The 14,720-nt window shown below is 38.9% G+C and overlaps 1 protein-coding gene and 1 long non-coding RNA gene across 3 annotated transcripts in view; both read left to right on the top strand.

The window, feature by feature from the left end:
* The window catches only part of golga7bb (golgin A7 family, member Bb), a 56,912-nt gene extending 47,221 nt beyond the window's left edge, over positions 1-9,691 (top strand). For both annotated transcript variants that reach the window (XM_037271109.1, XM_037271108.1), the window contains 4 exons: positions 1,566-1,691; positions 2,416-2,568; positions 5,576-5,677; positions 6,215-9,691. In XM_037271109.1, coding sequence (XP_037127004.1) covers positions 1,584-1,691; positions 2,416-2,568; positions 5,576-5,677; positions 6,215-6,301 — 450 coding nt within the window. In that variant the 5' untranslated portion in view covers positions 1,566-1,583 and the 3' untranslated portion in view covers positions 6,302-9,691. The remainder of the gene's footprint in view (positions 1-1,565; positions 1,692-2,415; positions 2,569-5,575; positions 5,678-6,214) is intronic.
* Positions 9,692-9,878: 187 nt separating this feature from the next.
* LOC119134443 overlaps positions 9,879-14,720 on the top strand; it is a 36,920-nt gene continuing 32,078 nt past the window's right edge. Inside the window, exon 1 of the long non-coding RNA XR_005100337.1 lies at positions 9,879-10,446. This is a non-coding gene — a long non-coding RNA (uncharacterized LOC119134443). The remainder of the gene's footprint in view (positions 10,447-14,720) is intronic.

Here is a 14,720-nt window from a genome sequence, read left to right on the forward strand (position 1 = left end):
CGTAAATGAATTCCCATGCATCGATTTCTAAAAATAGAATATTGTGCAGATGTACCTAATATATTGTCCTCTGAGCCGACAACGCATCACCATTGCTTTGAGCCAATGAACAGCCAGCTTCTGCGTGTGCCCTTGTTGATGTGAGTTCTAACTAAAGGCATAGCCGCCTCAGGTATCCTAATGATTTAATTGGAGGAGTCATGCTGTTAGCCGCTGCATAATTTCTTCTGGAAGCTCCCTCGTAAAGTATGATGAAATACAGATAACGACAAGTTGCACAGTGAGTATGCTTAATGAGCAATGTGCTGTATTTATGATTAAAAGGAATGCGAAATATGCTGGCCAGTATGGCTTCCATGGCCAACACTTTAATAATACAAAGGCACATCAACGTGGAAGCAGATCTGAATGGAAAAGGCTTCAACATATAAATTATCCATGGCAGACTGCAGCCATTCGTTGTCCATCAGTGATTGGAAGTCCTGTCAACCACTTTACTTCCTGTCCATCATTGTCTCCTCCACTTTTTCCTCTCCTGAATCATAAATATTACATATCTACTTTTGCCTCAGCCTGTAGTCTACAGTCCACCATTCGGATAATGACCCCAAAACCCCAACAATTGTATAAATTCGCCAACATGTTCAAAAATCTGCGGAATGATCTTGGCTCTGCTTTCGTCCTGCGATAAATGATAGTTGTTTTCCACTGCGTTGGTAATTGTGTCTATTAATAGCCCAACTTGGTCATTATGACGAGCAGCAGGCTGGGGAGTATAGAAAAAAGGATATTTAAAGCACAGGCAGAGAGAGCAATTTTGTGTGACTGGAGTTTTTTAGCGCTGAAGACCAAAATAGCGGTGTGGATGTTATTCCTGGTTGTCAGTGAAGCAGCATCTTCTTGGCTTTCTTATATACATGATAGACTCCATACTGCGAGATAATAATGCCTAACATTCTATAACAGTAGATGGCATTCCATTAATAAAAATATCCACGTAATCATATTACAATCCATCCATCCATTTTCTATACCACTCATCACATCAACATCCTAAAATTAAGCGTTACTTTGTACAGTACAATTTTAAATTAATTATGCAACAATTGAAAATACTGTTTGACTACAAACAGAATTTTTGGGAACATCCAGAACAATTAAAACATAGTCAATGTCGTGTAATTCCCACTAAATTGCATTAAACCAAAATCCCAGTTTATTCTTACTACCAGCCAAGTGTCCAAATACTTTTACTCATTTATGAACCATCCCTTTTTTATATATATATATACACATCCCTCTCCACTCCCTATCCTTCCGAGTGAAGTAATTGAGATCAACGGAGAGAAGCTTTACAGTGTCGCACTTACTCACCGTTGCTGTTCTTCACCGAGAAAACGGCTGTTTGGATGTAAAGCACTCAACGTGCTTTTAAAGGAAAGTAGCGGCTGTTGAGTGCAATCAGGCCAAGTGCTTGTAAAGGATGCGCTGAGAGGGCTGACGATGTAGTAAAGTGACAGGCAACACGGTGTAACTCTTGTGTGTGTTTGTCTTGTCGTGTGCAGTTTCACAGCCTCCAGGAGATGAGGCGCACTGCTTCTCTAGTGATGAAGGTCTTCATACAGAGGGACTACAGCGAGGGGACCGTCTGCCGCTTCCAGACTAAGTTTCCCCCCGAACTGAACAGCAGGGTGAGTGTCGTGATTCTGCCGCTGTTGACATTCACTTCTGTACATATATTATATTCCTCATTTTCATTACCCAGTGTTGTAAATATACAGGTTTATCTCAATGAATTACAAAATCATGGATATTTTTTAAATAGTTCAATGCACAAAGTGAAATTCACTGTAACAAAATAATTTGTAACTAAAAAAAAAAGTATTTCAAGAATCTATACATGAAGTTTGCATCTTTATTTCAACTACTAAGATAAATCTCCGAAAATAAATATTTAAGACCTTTGTTTGCTGTCATTACTTTTTTGCGCTGCTCCTGTTATAGCGAAACTAGATGCAATAAAATGCTTTTTTATTATTGTACTTAATAAATTGTGCAACGAGTGCATGCTCCTAATTTCTATGAGGACATATTCAAAATGTAACTTTTGCTCATATTAGCTACAACAGCAGCTTTTTTATTATCTTCCGATTCATGGCCATCTGTTATGATGATACAGACTAGTATAGCCTTGCCAAGTACAGTAATTAGCAAGGAGAGGACATTCCCACCTTCACACTATCGTAAATGTAAAGTAAATGTGCACTTTAAATTTGCTCTGGCAGATGCTCACAGGATTTGCATTTTCATACCGCAAAGTTGTTTCATATTGCACACAAAGCAGAGCTTTGACTTTGTTGCCGTTGAGACCGAGCAATACTTTTTGACACGTCTGCGTTTGTGTTTTGCAAGTAGATTGAGCGAAACTTGCTGGAGGAAACGGTGAAGACGCTCAACTCGTTCTACATGGAAGCTGAAAAAATCGGAGGCCAGTCGTACCTGGAGGGATGTCTGGCCTGTGCGACGGCGTACATCATCTTTTTCTGCATGGAGACGCGCTACGAAAAGGTAAACGTGATCGCAGCATCTTCCATCTTTACAAATGATCACACTGGCCACCTGTAGAAAATGAATGCAATAGTTCCCATTCTCAGCAAATTGCGTGCTTGAATGCACTCCCGCATATCGAGGTCACAGTTGTTTGCACCAGCATGAACCAAAGACGTGGCAGATACCATCTGCTCGTGCGATAGCTTAATAGACCTCGCTGTGAGGCGCGCGCACACACCTGCGTGCAGATGGGCCAAGCACGGCACGCCACTCGTACATCCGTCCCGACAAAGGCCAGGTGATAGCATAGAGTTCCATGCGCAGTCTTTGATCACCTGCTACTTCTATTCGCTCAACCTGGAGCTGCGCTAAAGTCCCAGCATGCCTCGATAGGTTGATCTCTTCCACCCGCATCAATCATCTCCCTGGTTTTGTGGCTTTTTCTAAACAATTTCTTATCAACAGAAAGCACTGGGCGCTATGCAAAGTTGTTTGTAGCTGTAATGAAGCCATGCAGAAAAAAAAATCTCCTCCAAGTTCCTTTCAAGTCTTTTGTCTGCCGGTGGAGGAGATACTATCGGCTTCACTGGAGAGTGACTTTATTGAGTCGTTTGACAAAATGATGTCGGTTGAATGATGATGACAAGTGTAGCCACCCAAGTAGATCTTCGATAAGAGGCCACACGCACCAAGGAGAGCGTGTAGAGAATCAGCGGAGCACCCAAAAGCCCGGATGCTTGCGGTGCACGATCTCAATGGACGCTGATTGCTCTGAGCATGTTGAGATGTGCACCGCATGGAGGCCATGGTTGGCTTATGCAACATTGATAACAATTATGCGTCCATAATGTTTGGAGTCACATTTGAACATTGTTTAGTGTCATAAAAGTATGAGAAGTTGACCCAAGGGTGCAGGGGGAAAAGTGCTCTAAGGGCCACATTTGAGTTTTAAAACAGACAGATAGCAGGTCAAATAAAAGTTAGATAAAAAGGGTAAAAAAAATCGATTCCATAAATTACATTTCATTCTTTTTTTTATTTGTGCATTAAAATTAGTCAATTGTTCATTGATTTAAAAAAAAATTAAAAATGAATGAAATTTCACGTAAAATGATTTATTTTACTAACATTTTTTTTATTCGACCCACTTTTTGAGGATTACTGGATTAAGCACTAATTGATGAGCTAAATAAATACAAAATATTATAAATGAATAAATATATATAATAAAATAGGAAAAGCTATCAACACAATACTCTTGGAGCGTCGGCATCTCACTGACACGGAAAATGTTTCCATCTATTCCCTGGATTTCTGTGAAGTGTTGCAAGTTAACACACGGGAGATGGGGGGGGAAGCACATTTTATGACCTAGGAATTTGATTTGTCCATTTCAGGATCATTTTCCTGTCTTTTCCCTTCGCCAAATACACATCGATGTGTTTACGACTGCGGTTTCGTCTTTGCGTTCAGGTTTGCGGGGTCAGTACGTCAACAGCTGTGCCTGCAGCTGTGGAAGGCCTTTGCCATCTCAGAGGAGCTTTTGTCGGTTTTGCAGCAAAGCCTCTGCGGTTCGATTCTCTCTTGAAGGAATAGCGGAATAACCTTTAGTTAACTCATAGATGTTTGGATGCAAATTTTTGGGTCACTCATTGGAGTACTTGTCCACCATTTAAAGTGCCTCTGATTAATCCCAATAAATTTCAGCCATTCTAGCCAGCTTGTCATGACCTTGTATTTGAAACAAGGGTGTGTAGACTTTTTCTATCCACTGCACTTGATTGCTCACAGTCAACGATGTGGTGGAGGATATTTGTGTTTGAGGTGAACTGACCAAGACTTGAAGGCCCTGCAGCGCATTGTGAAAACGGCTAGCAAGACTATTGGTGCTTCTCTCCCCTCCTTGAAGGACATTTACACCTCCCATCTCACTCGCAAGGCGACCAAGATTGTGAGTGATGTGAGTCACCCCGCTCACTCTTTGTTTGAACTTCTGCCCTCTGGGAGGCGGTACAGGAGCCTGCGCTCCCGCACTACCAGACTTTCCAACAGCTTCGTACTCCAGGCTGTTAGGATCCTGAACTCGCTCCCCCTTTCAGCGTAGCGTCCTGTTCTTGCTGTATGCACACTGGCTCGGTTTTGCCCCTCATATTTAATGGGTCTGTTATTTATTCATCGCTCATTTTATTTTATTTTATTTATTATTTGTTATTTATGGTTTGGGCATTCTTGTTTTTGTTTTGTGTCGCCTACTTGTATGTCTCGTCACCGTGGGATGGTGGAAACGGAATTTCGGTTTCTTTGTGTGTCTTGACATATGAAGGGATTGACAATAAAGCTGACTTTGACTTTGACTTTGACTTTGAACTGCTGATTTTATTTGTCCACACTGTGGGCTCTGTTCGCACAAGTCAATGTGCAGAGGTGAAGTTATTGAGAAAAAAAACCCAGATGTACGTATTTGTTTTCCCTCAGTGCACAGAAGTGCAAATGATGGCGCTCGCCTTTTCAACAGCGCTGACAGCTTTTTTTGTGGCGGCAATGCCCAGTGGAGTGCGGTTGGGCTGTCAGACACGCTTAGTCTGCTTCCAGGGGATGCGTGGCATATCAGCATTGATGTTGTCCACAGAGGCATATAGCCCATGCTCAATAATCTGCCCTAATTATGCCATTTAACTCTAATAGCTGTCCTTTCAGCATGACTGGCCATCAGTCAGCACAAATCCTGTGGACATGCGGCAAGACGCTCTGTTCTCCGAGGCAAACCAGTTATGCTCTGTGTGATGCAAGAAGGGTTGATGAACATAGATTTCTCTCTCAGTAAGATAAATGTTTCCATTTTACTAGTTCAAACTATCAAAGAAACACAAAGCGACCTTTGTGAGAGAACCTCTAAGACTGTTTATTTAAAAAGCACCAAAGACAGAGGTGAAAAAAAAAAAGAACTTTTGCTACTTAATGTATTAATTGACAATTTTGCATCAAATCATATTCTCTATTATTAACTTTCTATGTTGAATTTCAGATTTTGAGAAAGATTACGAGCTACATCCAGGATCAGAATGAGAAAATTTATGCTCCGCGAGGGCTGCTGATCACCGACCCCATCGAAAGGGGAATGCGAGTTGTATCCTTCAGAGAGAAACCTGCCACCTTCTTTTCCTCCTGCCACTCAAACAGCACGATAGCACATACATAGAAGTGCATGGTGAACTTCAATAGAGCGGTGATAACGGATAAGAGGTGGCAGCGGTTTAGAGGTCACGGAAGTCATTGTGGTTTGAGTCCTTAAGAATTCCACACATGCATGTGGGTTGGGTGGGCAAATGAAAAACACCTTCTCCTCCTTCTTGTGATTGGCCATGAGGATGCCCTTGGAATGGCACTTAGATTAAACTCCATCAGGGAGGATGTTCAATAGCCCACTCATTACTTGGAGTGAATATGAAACAAGGCTTTGGAGAGAAAAACACTTAGTCAGCAGTTCTGTGTGTGCATGTGAGATATTTTACTTTTTTGTTTCTGTAGAAATTAAAAATGGAGATGGAAAAGCAGGATTGTAAACTAGCTGGTAAGTAAGTATCAAACGGTACCCAGTACTCCTGACAAAACAGGTGGTTTTAGTGTGTTTTGCAGAATTGCCTCCTTGACTTCCCTCTCATAGTTGGAGATCAGCGTATTCGAGGACCGAGGCTCGAGCAGCTCCAGCCCCAGCAGCAGTGCCTCATCGACGGCGGGCAGCGCTCGGTGACTGGAGGGCCAGCGCCAGGCTTACGGGTACCACCACGGGGCAAGCGGGACGCTCACAAACATCCGCATGCTGAAACACGAGAGCACCCGCTTTTGAGGGGAGATCCACGCCGAGACCTGCAACTCGGTAACAGGAGGAAGCCACACTCCGACAGATATCAAATAATATTTACAGTCCGACTCTAAAGCAAGATATTTGTTTTCCTCACTCACCATTTGTCTCAGTCCAACTATTCATTTTATTTCCCATGAGTCCATCTTTGACTTATAGCTGAGTCAGCAAGCTCACACTTGATTAGTGTCAACATGTAATTGGCTGAGAAAGGCAGGCAGTGTTTATATGGTGATGCACTGTCAAGGCTGTTGCAGCAATTCCCTTAATCAGGGTTGGAAAACTACCACTCACTCTTCTCCAGTCTATTAGCGCTGCTATGCTAAATATATTCAGCCTCATCAACTAGCAGCGCTTTTAGTATTAGCATTATGCTTCTCATGTACACTAGTGAATAGTGTCAATATTGAGACAAAATATGTGAAAATAAATGTGTCAAAATGTCAGCTGAATACTCTAATACTCGGCTGAATCATTTTTGCATATTGAATTTTATTTCTTGGCTAATGCCATGAAATTAGAACTTAAGTTATTCCGCATTTCTACACCCACACTGCACCCCGACGCAAATCAAAAATATCTCAGATATTCTCAGAAATTCAAGCTGGGATAAAGTCGTGTACGGTTATGCGTGGATTCAGCTGCAGATATTTTTACCGGCCTGGGCCACAGTTGCTATTCTCTGAGGTTTAATACAAGCTCTATAAAAAATGCTTGTTCTTTTAGTTGTATAGACCTGCGTCCCAGTGCGACCTCATGCAATCAAGTAAAATAAACACATTGGTATAAAAGTAGAAGTGTCTGATACATATTGACATAGCTAATCTAAATTGTCAAATTTAAACCATATTTTGCACGTGGGCAATGACTTGCTTGTTGGTGGATTTGAGGGTAGCATTTCCATGTTATCCAGGAAAACACAGTTCTAGCGCCCTCTAGGGTAAGACTACTGCCACGGTTAACTCCATTGTTATGTTTCTGTCTTCGAGCCTTCCCATGTATTGTTTGAACTCATCTTCTTATGCCTCAGTAACTTACCAAATTAGAAATATAACAATAGTACCTGCATGGTCAAGTTGCGCAAGTGTGCATCCTCCTGAGCTTTTGATGCCTTCATGTTTCATCCCAGTGGTGCCCAACCTGGTGCTGACGGACTGAGCCATTTCAAATGACTTTTGCTGCCAGTGAGCCACAAACTCACTTTATAGACAATGTAGTATATTAAAAAAAAAAAAAAGGCAGCATATGTGAGAAAACTCTGCTGCACGTGCTTGTTAATACTGATTTACAAAGAAGACTGTACAAAAAGTATATGCTTGAAAATTATATAATTTATACTAATGTATAGTGATTGGTAGATTTTATACAATATATAGTAATTTGTATTTTTTGTACATGTATGTTGATTCACTTTATCAACTGTCTAATAACAATCTTGTCACCATCGTATATTAACAATAATACTGTATGTGAGCATGTGAACCTTAATAGTTTTTTTTGCATCGCACCTCTTAAATTTTCTACAATGATACATATTTATTCTCAAAAATTCATTATTTTCTCATATAGTAGTTCTAAATTTTATTTTATTACAAATTTCCTATAGTTTCATTGCATTTGTTTATTGTGCTATATTGCTGTATATTTTAAAAATCTATATTTTTATAGTACTACAAGTACTATTCATAATACAGTATCAAGTAAAGTAACACAATAAAATTGCCACGAATAAGGTGCTTGGTAAAAAATAATGTATAGTAATCAATTAAATAATATGTAAGTGTTATTTTAAGGCGTCTAACCATTCTTTTGTCCGAAATTGTCTTATGTTCAAAATCCAAACGCACCTTTACATATGCTGTAATTGCTCGGTGAGTGTGTGTATAGAGGTATGTGTAGGTAACACAAACACATCATCAGCTGTTCATACATCACTTTTTTTTTTTTAACCAAGGGGGATGGTTGCACATCCCTCATTTGAAGAAAAAAAAAAAAAAAAGTGTATATGTGAGGGGAAAAAAGAGTGTCACTTTTCTTTGAACACAGGCATGCTGATATGTGGCCAGTAGATTTTAGCGCAGTGGCTTCTGATAAATGAAGACAAGCAAAGCCAGTGGAGATTCATTGGGACGTGAATGTGTTCTAATGCAGCAGAGAACCTCGCTCGATCACACTCTCCATTAACCTCTGTGCCAAAACACGCATAATGCCTGTGTGCCAAGTAATGATATATAGTCCACTTACATGTACATTCCCACATTTGTTTATCTTGATACTGTATTGGAGCGTCACTATTTGGCCATCACGTTCACTATTATATATGAATAATGCATATTGTGCTATTTCTATTGAGGTCCTTTTTGTACAATGTCTTCCTGAAGTTATAAATGATGAGGCGTTGAAAGTCATTTGGAAGATATTGACTCAGGCAGACAAAGGGTGAATTGATGAGTCGTGCTGCAGGGTTTAACAAAAGATGAAAAACGAGGGTGGGGGGGGGTGGTACAGCATTTGCTCTTACTGAAATTCCTGGTGTGTAATTAAAGATGATTTGCATATCAAAACTTGTGGGTTTTCAAATTGCAGCTTCAAGAGAGACATGGAGCTGCCGCTCTGTAGCGATAGTTCCAAAATGAATCCACTCGGAGGTCATTTGAGTTCCAGGTTGGACATGTACACAGGCGTGCTCACGCACTTGCACATCAGTGGCTACAAAATCGGCTTATTTGCGGTTTGGGTCGCTCCAATCATTTACTGTCAGTGAGTGGGAAGAAAGTCCGCTTGCCGACCAACTAATTTTGTCATCTCGCTCCAAATCCTGATTCAAACATCTGGCTCTTGAATTGTTAAGTATTCCAATATGTTTCAAGTTAGTGCATGTGAAAATGTGTTTCTGTCTGAAATATCACTTTTTAAATGTTTGCATAATACTGGAGCAATATTTATATCTAGTGATCACTTTAGTTAGTTAAACATAATTACAGTCAGAGTAATAAATGGTTGAACTGATACCTTAACAATGTTAAATTTGACTTTGAAATTTCATAAAAAAGAAAACTGATGATTCTTTTTAATTATGTATAACCTGATTGATTGGCGAACAATCCAAAAGCCAAAAGAAGTGTATGAATGAAAAGAAAAACTAGAATGTCAGACAATCAATCCATTTAGTATTTTATTTGTATGTTTCTATATTCCATCTTTTTTTACAGGTATCTATTTGAATAATACTGACACAAGGCACTTTGTGAATAAATGGATAAAATCGTGGCAATATTACAATGATCAAGTGTATGCGTGGCATGTGTGTGTGTGTGTGTGTGTGTGTGTGTGTGTGTGTGCGTGTGTGTGTGTGTGTGTGTGTGTGTGTGTGTGTGTGTGTGTGTGTGTGTGTGTGTGTGTGTGTGTGTGTGTGTGTGTGTGTGTGTGTGTGTGTGTGTGTGTGTGTGTGTGTGTGTGTGTGTGTGTGTGTGTAGAATATCCATCATGGCCCGCTCATAAAGCCAATAATGAAGCTGTTCTGGCAAATGATGTGGCATCTCCACACCTGCATAAGTGTCCAAAGGTCAATTTAACACCATCGAGTAGCTCTCAGCCTGCTCAGGCCTCATTTTTCCTCCCTTACCGCATTGTTTATTTTTTGTTTTTCTTCCAGTTGATTAGTGTCCAACATTTCAAATTCTTTGGCTGCACATCGCTCCTTCTTTTCCTCTCCGGCGTCTGTGCTCCAAGCAAGAAATACAGGTCGACTTTTTAACCATCTGTCTAGATGGAGAAAATAAAGTGGTATTGATTGGTTGAAATGTTTCTTCTGGTAAAGTCTGCAAACTACGTTTCTGCACTGTTGTAAGATGATTGAGACTGGCAGCGGTGCTTGGCACGGGTAGTGCCGCGCTTATAATGAAGTACGCCATTGTGTGCTTGCATTGAAGGCATTATACATCGAGTCGCTACAAGGGCGCCTGGCATCGGACAAAAGCCAGGACTGCACTTTTCAAACTTGTCTGTATTATTTCACGGCCGTCTTACATACTGTAAGCGCATCCTTCTTGCAACTTTTGAATTCAATCCGAGAAATATAAATCTGACAATCCTCCTGGTTTGAAATCAAACTTGCTTTTTCAGATGTTGCTGTTATTTGGAATCTTTCACCAAAACATATTCACTTTGTCTTCCAAATATCTGCTAGCTTAATACTAACACACATTGCAAAATGTTGCCTGCTGTATACTTGAATTTCCCCATGTGAAACTAACTAAAAAATAGTTTCTCTTATTTTAGATCAACAGCAAGATTTCACTGCATGTATTCACCATTATGTAGTCATTCGCCCTTAAAAACCACACCCCAGTGAAACCCGAAGTTCTAGTCTGGCCACTTTTATTTATTGTACTTGATTTCACTTTTGGCACAATCTCCTATGCCCTGCCTGTTAACGTTGGCATAAATAAAATTTAAAAAAAACGGAATTCATTTAACCACAACCTGATTGACCTCCCCGAACATTTTGGGGCAAAATAAAAAGCAGTTTAAAAGTGTCACCACCAATAACTTTGCCTCCAACTGACACCGAGGTTTTCGTGCTTAGATCTGTTTCGAGAAAAATAAATGACGTGTCTCGTTTTGATAGTACTGCAAATAAATTTAGCTTGTTTTATCACTACTAATACTCTCTTAATCCGATAAAAATGGTCTGTAATTACTGCTGTTAACTCAGCAGTCAGTGACAATTTTGCAACTCCTTCATCACTTATCTGAATTGCTTTAATCACGCTCATTAGATCAGCCGGCTTCGAATATAATCAAATGACATGAAACGAGCCTCTCCCTTGATGATTAGCCATCAATTTATTTTCTTTGTGCCTTTAATCAGAGTCCAATGGCGCTGAATACTGAATCACACAAATGACATATAAAGACTGAGGATCATTCATAAATGCTTTCAGAACTATGGGCATTTTTTTTTTGTCATCATAGACATATTTTCTCTGGATTTACTTTTGAGATTTACTGAGTTATTATCGCAACTTTTTGAAGTTGTCAATTTGTTCTCTGGCACCAAAATGTAAATGGTAATAATGTACTAAATATTGTGAATGAGAAGTAGATTGGAAAAATCATGAAATACAATTAAATATTTGTTCCTATCATAGAGGATTTATTTAAATATCACGGATCTCTTGTGAAATATGCTGGACAGGGTATTATATGCTCAAAACACTTGACAGGAAAAAAAAAGTTAAAAACTCAGAAAATACATACCTCAAAAAATATTGTAGAGAGCAAATTACACACAATCAAATCAACTCATGCAGATACAAAAAATTAAATGACTTGAAAGTGAAACAATGGATTCTACTTCCAGTAGAGAGAAATGAGCACATTATAGTACTTGAGCCTAAGCTCATCTTTAAATCAAATAAACTCTGCAGCTACAAATACAATGTAAACATCTAAAAAATTGAGGTTTGTTTTTCCATTTATTCTTTAACAAATCCACTTGTGCTCATTTCCTTTCTGGAAAAATATTATCATATTGTACAATATCTCCACCCTGCATAGCTGCTCTCTCTTGTGGTTTTACTTCAACACTGAAGTTGAGTGTTGGCATTGTGTGCTTGTAGGAAATTGGATGACTTGTGATTAAAAGCATGCAGTTTTTTTTCCGCACACACGTGCACATTGTGTTCGAGTGTTGCTTCGGTTTGCACATGGAATATAAGCAACTCGTTTCAGTGCTGGGGTACATAAAAGACAGCACACACACACTTAGGGTCTACTGGACATCATTCAATAACACCATTTTACAGGCTGATTTTCCCCTCAACCTAAACTTCATCACAGTATTTTGTTATTGCATTCGCCGATGTTGCTCTGTCATCGTGTTTATTTCCACTCTTCCCGAAAATGATTTAATCCTTCTTCCAGATAAGTTTAAAGTGGTCCAGTAGGGACGTGTCACTGTCATTCTTTCCCTTTTTATTCTCTTGAGAATTAGCTCATACTTTGAACAATCCTCTGATGGCTTTTCACAATCAGCGTCCTTTGCCATGTTTCCTAATGGGATGTTTGAAATGGAGGAAATGTGCATTAAGATGAATATTGCATTAAGTTGAACAAATACTTTTGACGTGTCTTATCCTGTTCACAAACTGGCTGCCCATTTTAACTCATGAAATAAAAAATAAAATAAAAAAAACATTAAATTATTTTTATACGAACAACACAACAGTGAGTTTCAAGTCACTTCCTTTTTTCGGTTCACATTTTCAGAAATAATTGGTGAGGTTAAATAAAACACAGGATAATTGCTCAGGATAAACTTTCAGAAACATCTGATTGTAAGGTCTGAACGAGCAGAATAGTCAAATACTCAATGCTCAGAATGTTATGTGGATTTATACACTGTTATAAAAAATTAACATTTCTTTAAAAAAAGGGGGTTGGGTTAGTATACAGGCAAGAAACTCAAATGACAAATGAAAAAATATATACTTGGTTAAACCTCCTGCAATGAGCAAAAGATACTGTATAAAATACTGATTGAAGCTAATCTTCAGGGCCCAGCTGCTAACGCTCTCTGTAACAGTTCCTTGGCTTGCAGAGACAGATGACACCATTGCAGCTCCATCCAGCATCCTCTGTGTGAGACTTTAATTGTTTCCATTGCCATTTTGTTGTCATCAAAAACAGCTGGATTTTTTTACTTTTATTTATTTACCGTTGTTGTTTGTAGTCTGGATCAAGCTTGTTAACAGATAAAGGGATGATTGTCATGACCAGCGTTGTTAGTTCAGATGATATGTGTGATGCTTTAGACAACAAAAATTTAAGACAACCATGAATCACAATCTTGCACACAAGCCTGAAGGTCTTTCATGGAATCTCTGCCAAAAGCACACGATGACACTTTGTGATGATGGTAAAGGCAGTTAAAACTGGATGAAAGTGCAGTTGAGGATTGTGAATATTCCAAGGAGAATTCATCCCCGGAGAATCATTTGGAAGTTTTAGTGAACACGCTGTCAGCTGCTTAATGCTTTTGGTCATCATTCGAGCCAAAATAGTTCTTGAAACTGTTTTAAGAATTATGCTGCTATGAAGCAGATTTTGTCTCCCTGCGTGATGAATTCTGCACTTGTACTGTTATGAGCAGGGGTGGGCAAACTTTTATGCTCAAACTCAAAGGCCAGACTTGAGTTAAAATATGAATGGAAATTTTGGATTATGGTGTAATTTTTTAAGCCTTATTTGTATTGTTTTGAAATAATTGAGTTCTTAGTAATACAAACTCACCCAGTTGCTTCTTTTGATAAATACATGTATTTAAACACAACTTTTAAAAAAGATAAATCAGAAAAAGATAATCAACAGATGATTTGAATGTTTGAGGGTGAATAATTTCTAAATTGAGTGTCAGTTATTACAGCATTTTGTGAGAATATATATCAAAAGCTGTTTTATATCACGCATATATTATTTTTAAAGGTGTTAATTCAATGAAGGATGATTCTGAACTACTGCAGAGAGCTTTCGGGTTTGAACTAGTTTTAAAAGTGCAGATTTAACCGCTGTATTTTATGCTGTCGTGACCTTTGTGAAATGGGCAGGAAAATCTCCCCCAGGCAACGTTAAATGGTCACTTTGATATCCAAGGAGATTTTATTTCAGGAATATCGTGCTGCTCAATAAAAGCAAAAGAAGAAAAAAGTATTTTTTCCTTGAGCGTAATGTCTTTAGTACTAACATGGTGAAGTGGGTAAAATGAATTATTCTTCAAAGCAAAAATATTTAATGTTGGACTTTGCTAAATAAAGCCAAATGTACTGTCATTTGTAATCCATTTTAATGAGCATGTTCAACATACTCATTGTTGGGCTTGAGTAAGCCCAGACACGAACTTTCAAATGCTAACCAGGCTCAAATTATAGCAAAACAATGTAGTATGTATTTAATGGACAAATATAATGTTTTAAATTAAATTACACGCCTGCCATGTTTTTATTTGATTTTGTATTTATTCTGAGGGCATGCAGGGGCACCCACAAACACAGTGAAGTTCATGTTGATGGACTCAATTATAATGTAGTGCTGCTTAGTTGTTTTCTAGTGAGGTCATGTCGATTCCTGTAAATAAAATGAAACCTCATGCCATCGCACAAAAAGAAAGTCTTCATCTTTGCTGTGCTGCAGAATTATTAATAGTTAACGAAATGTAACCCACCACCGCTGACAGATGGTCTGGCATATGTCCTCTCGCGCACACACACAAACACACACACACACACACACACACACACACACACAC

Source organism: Syngnathus acus, chromosome 15, assembly GCF_901709675.1.
Source record: "Syngnathus acus chromosome 15, fSynAcu1.2, whole genome shotgun sequence".
Taxonomy (NCBI): Eukaryota; Metazoa; Chordata; class Actinopteri; order Syngnathiformes; family Syngnathidae; genus Syngnathus; species Syngnathus acus.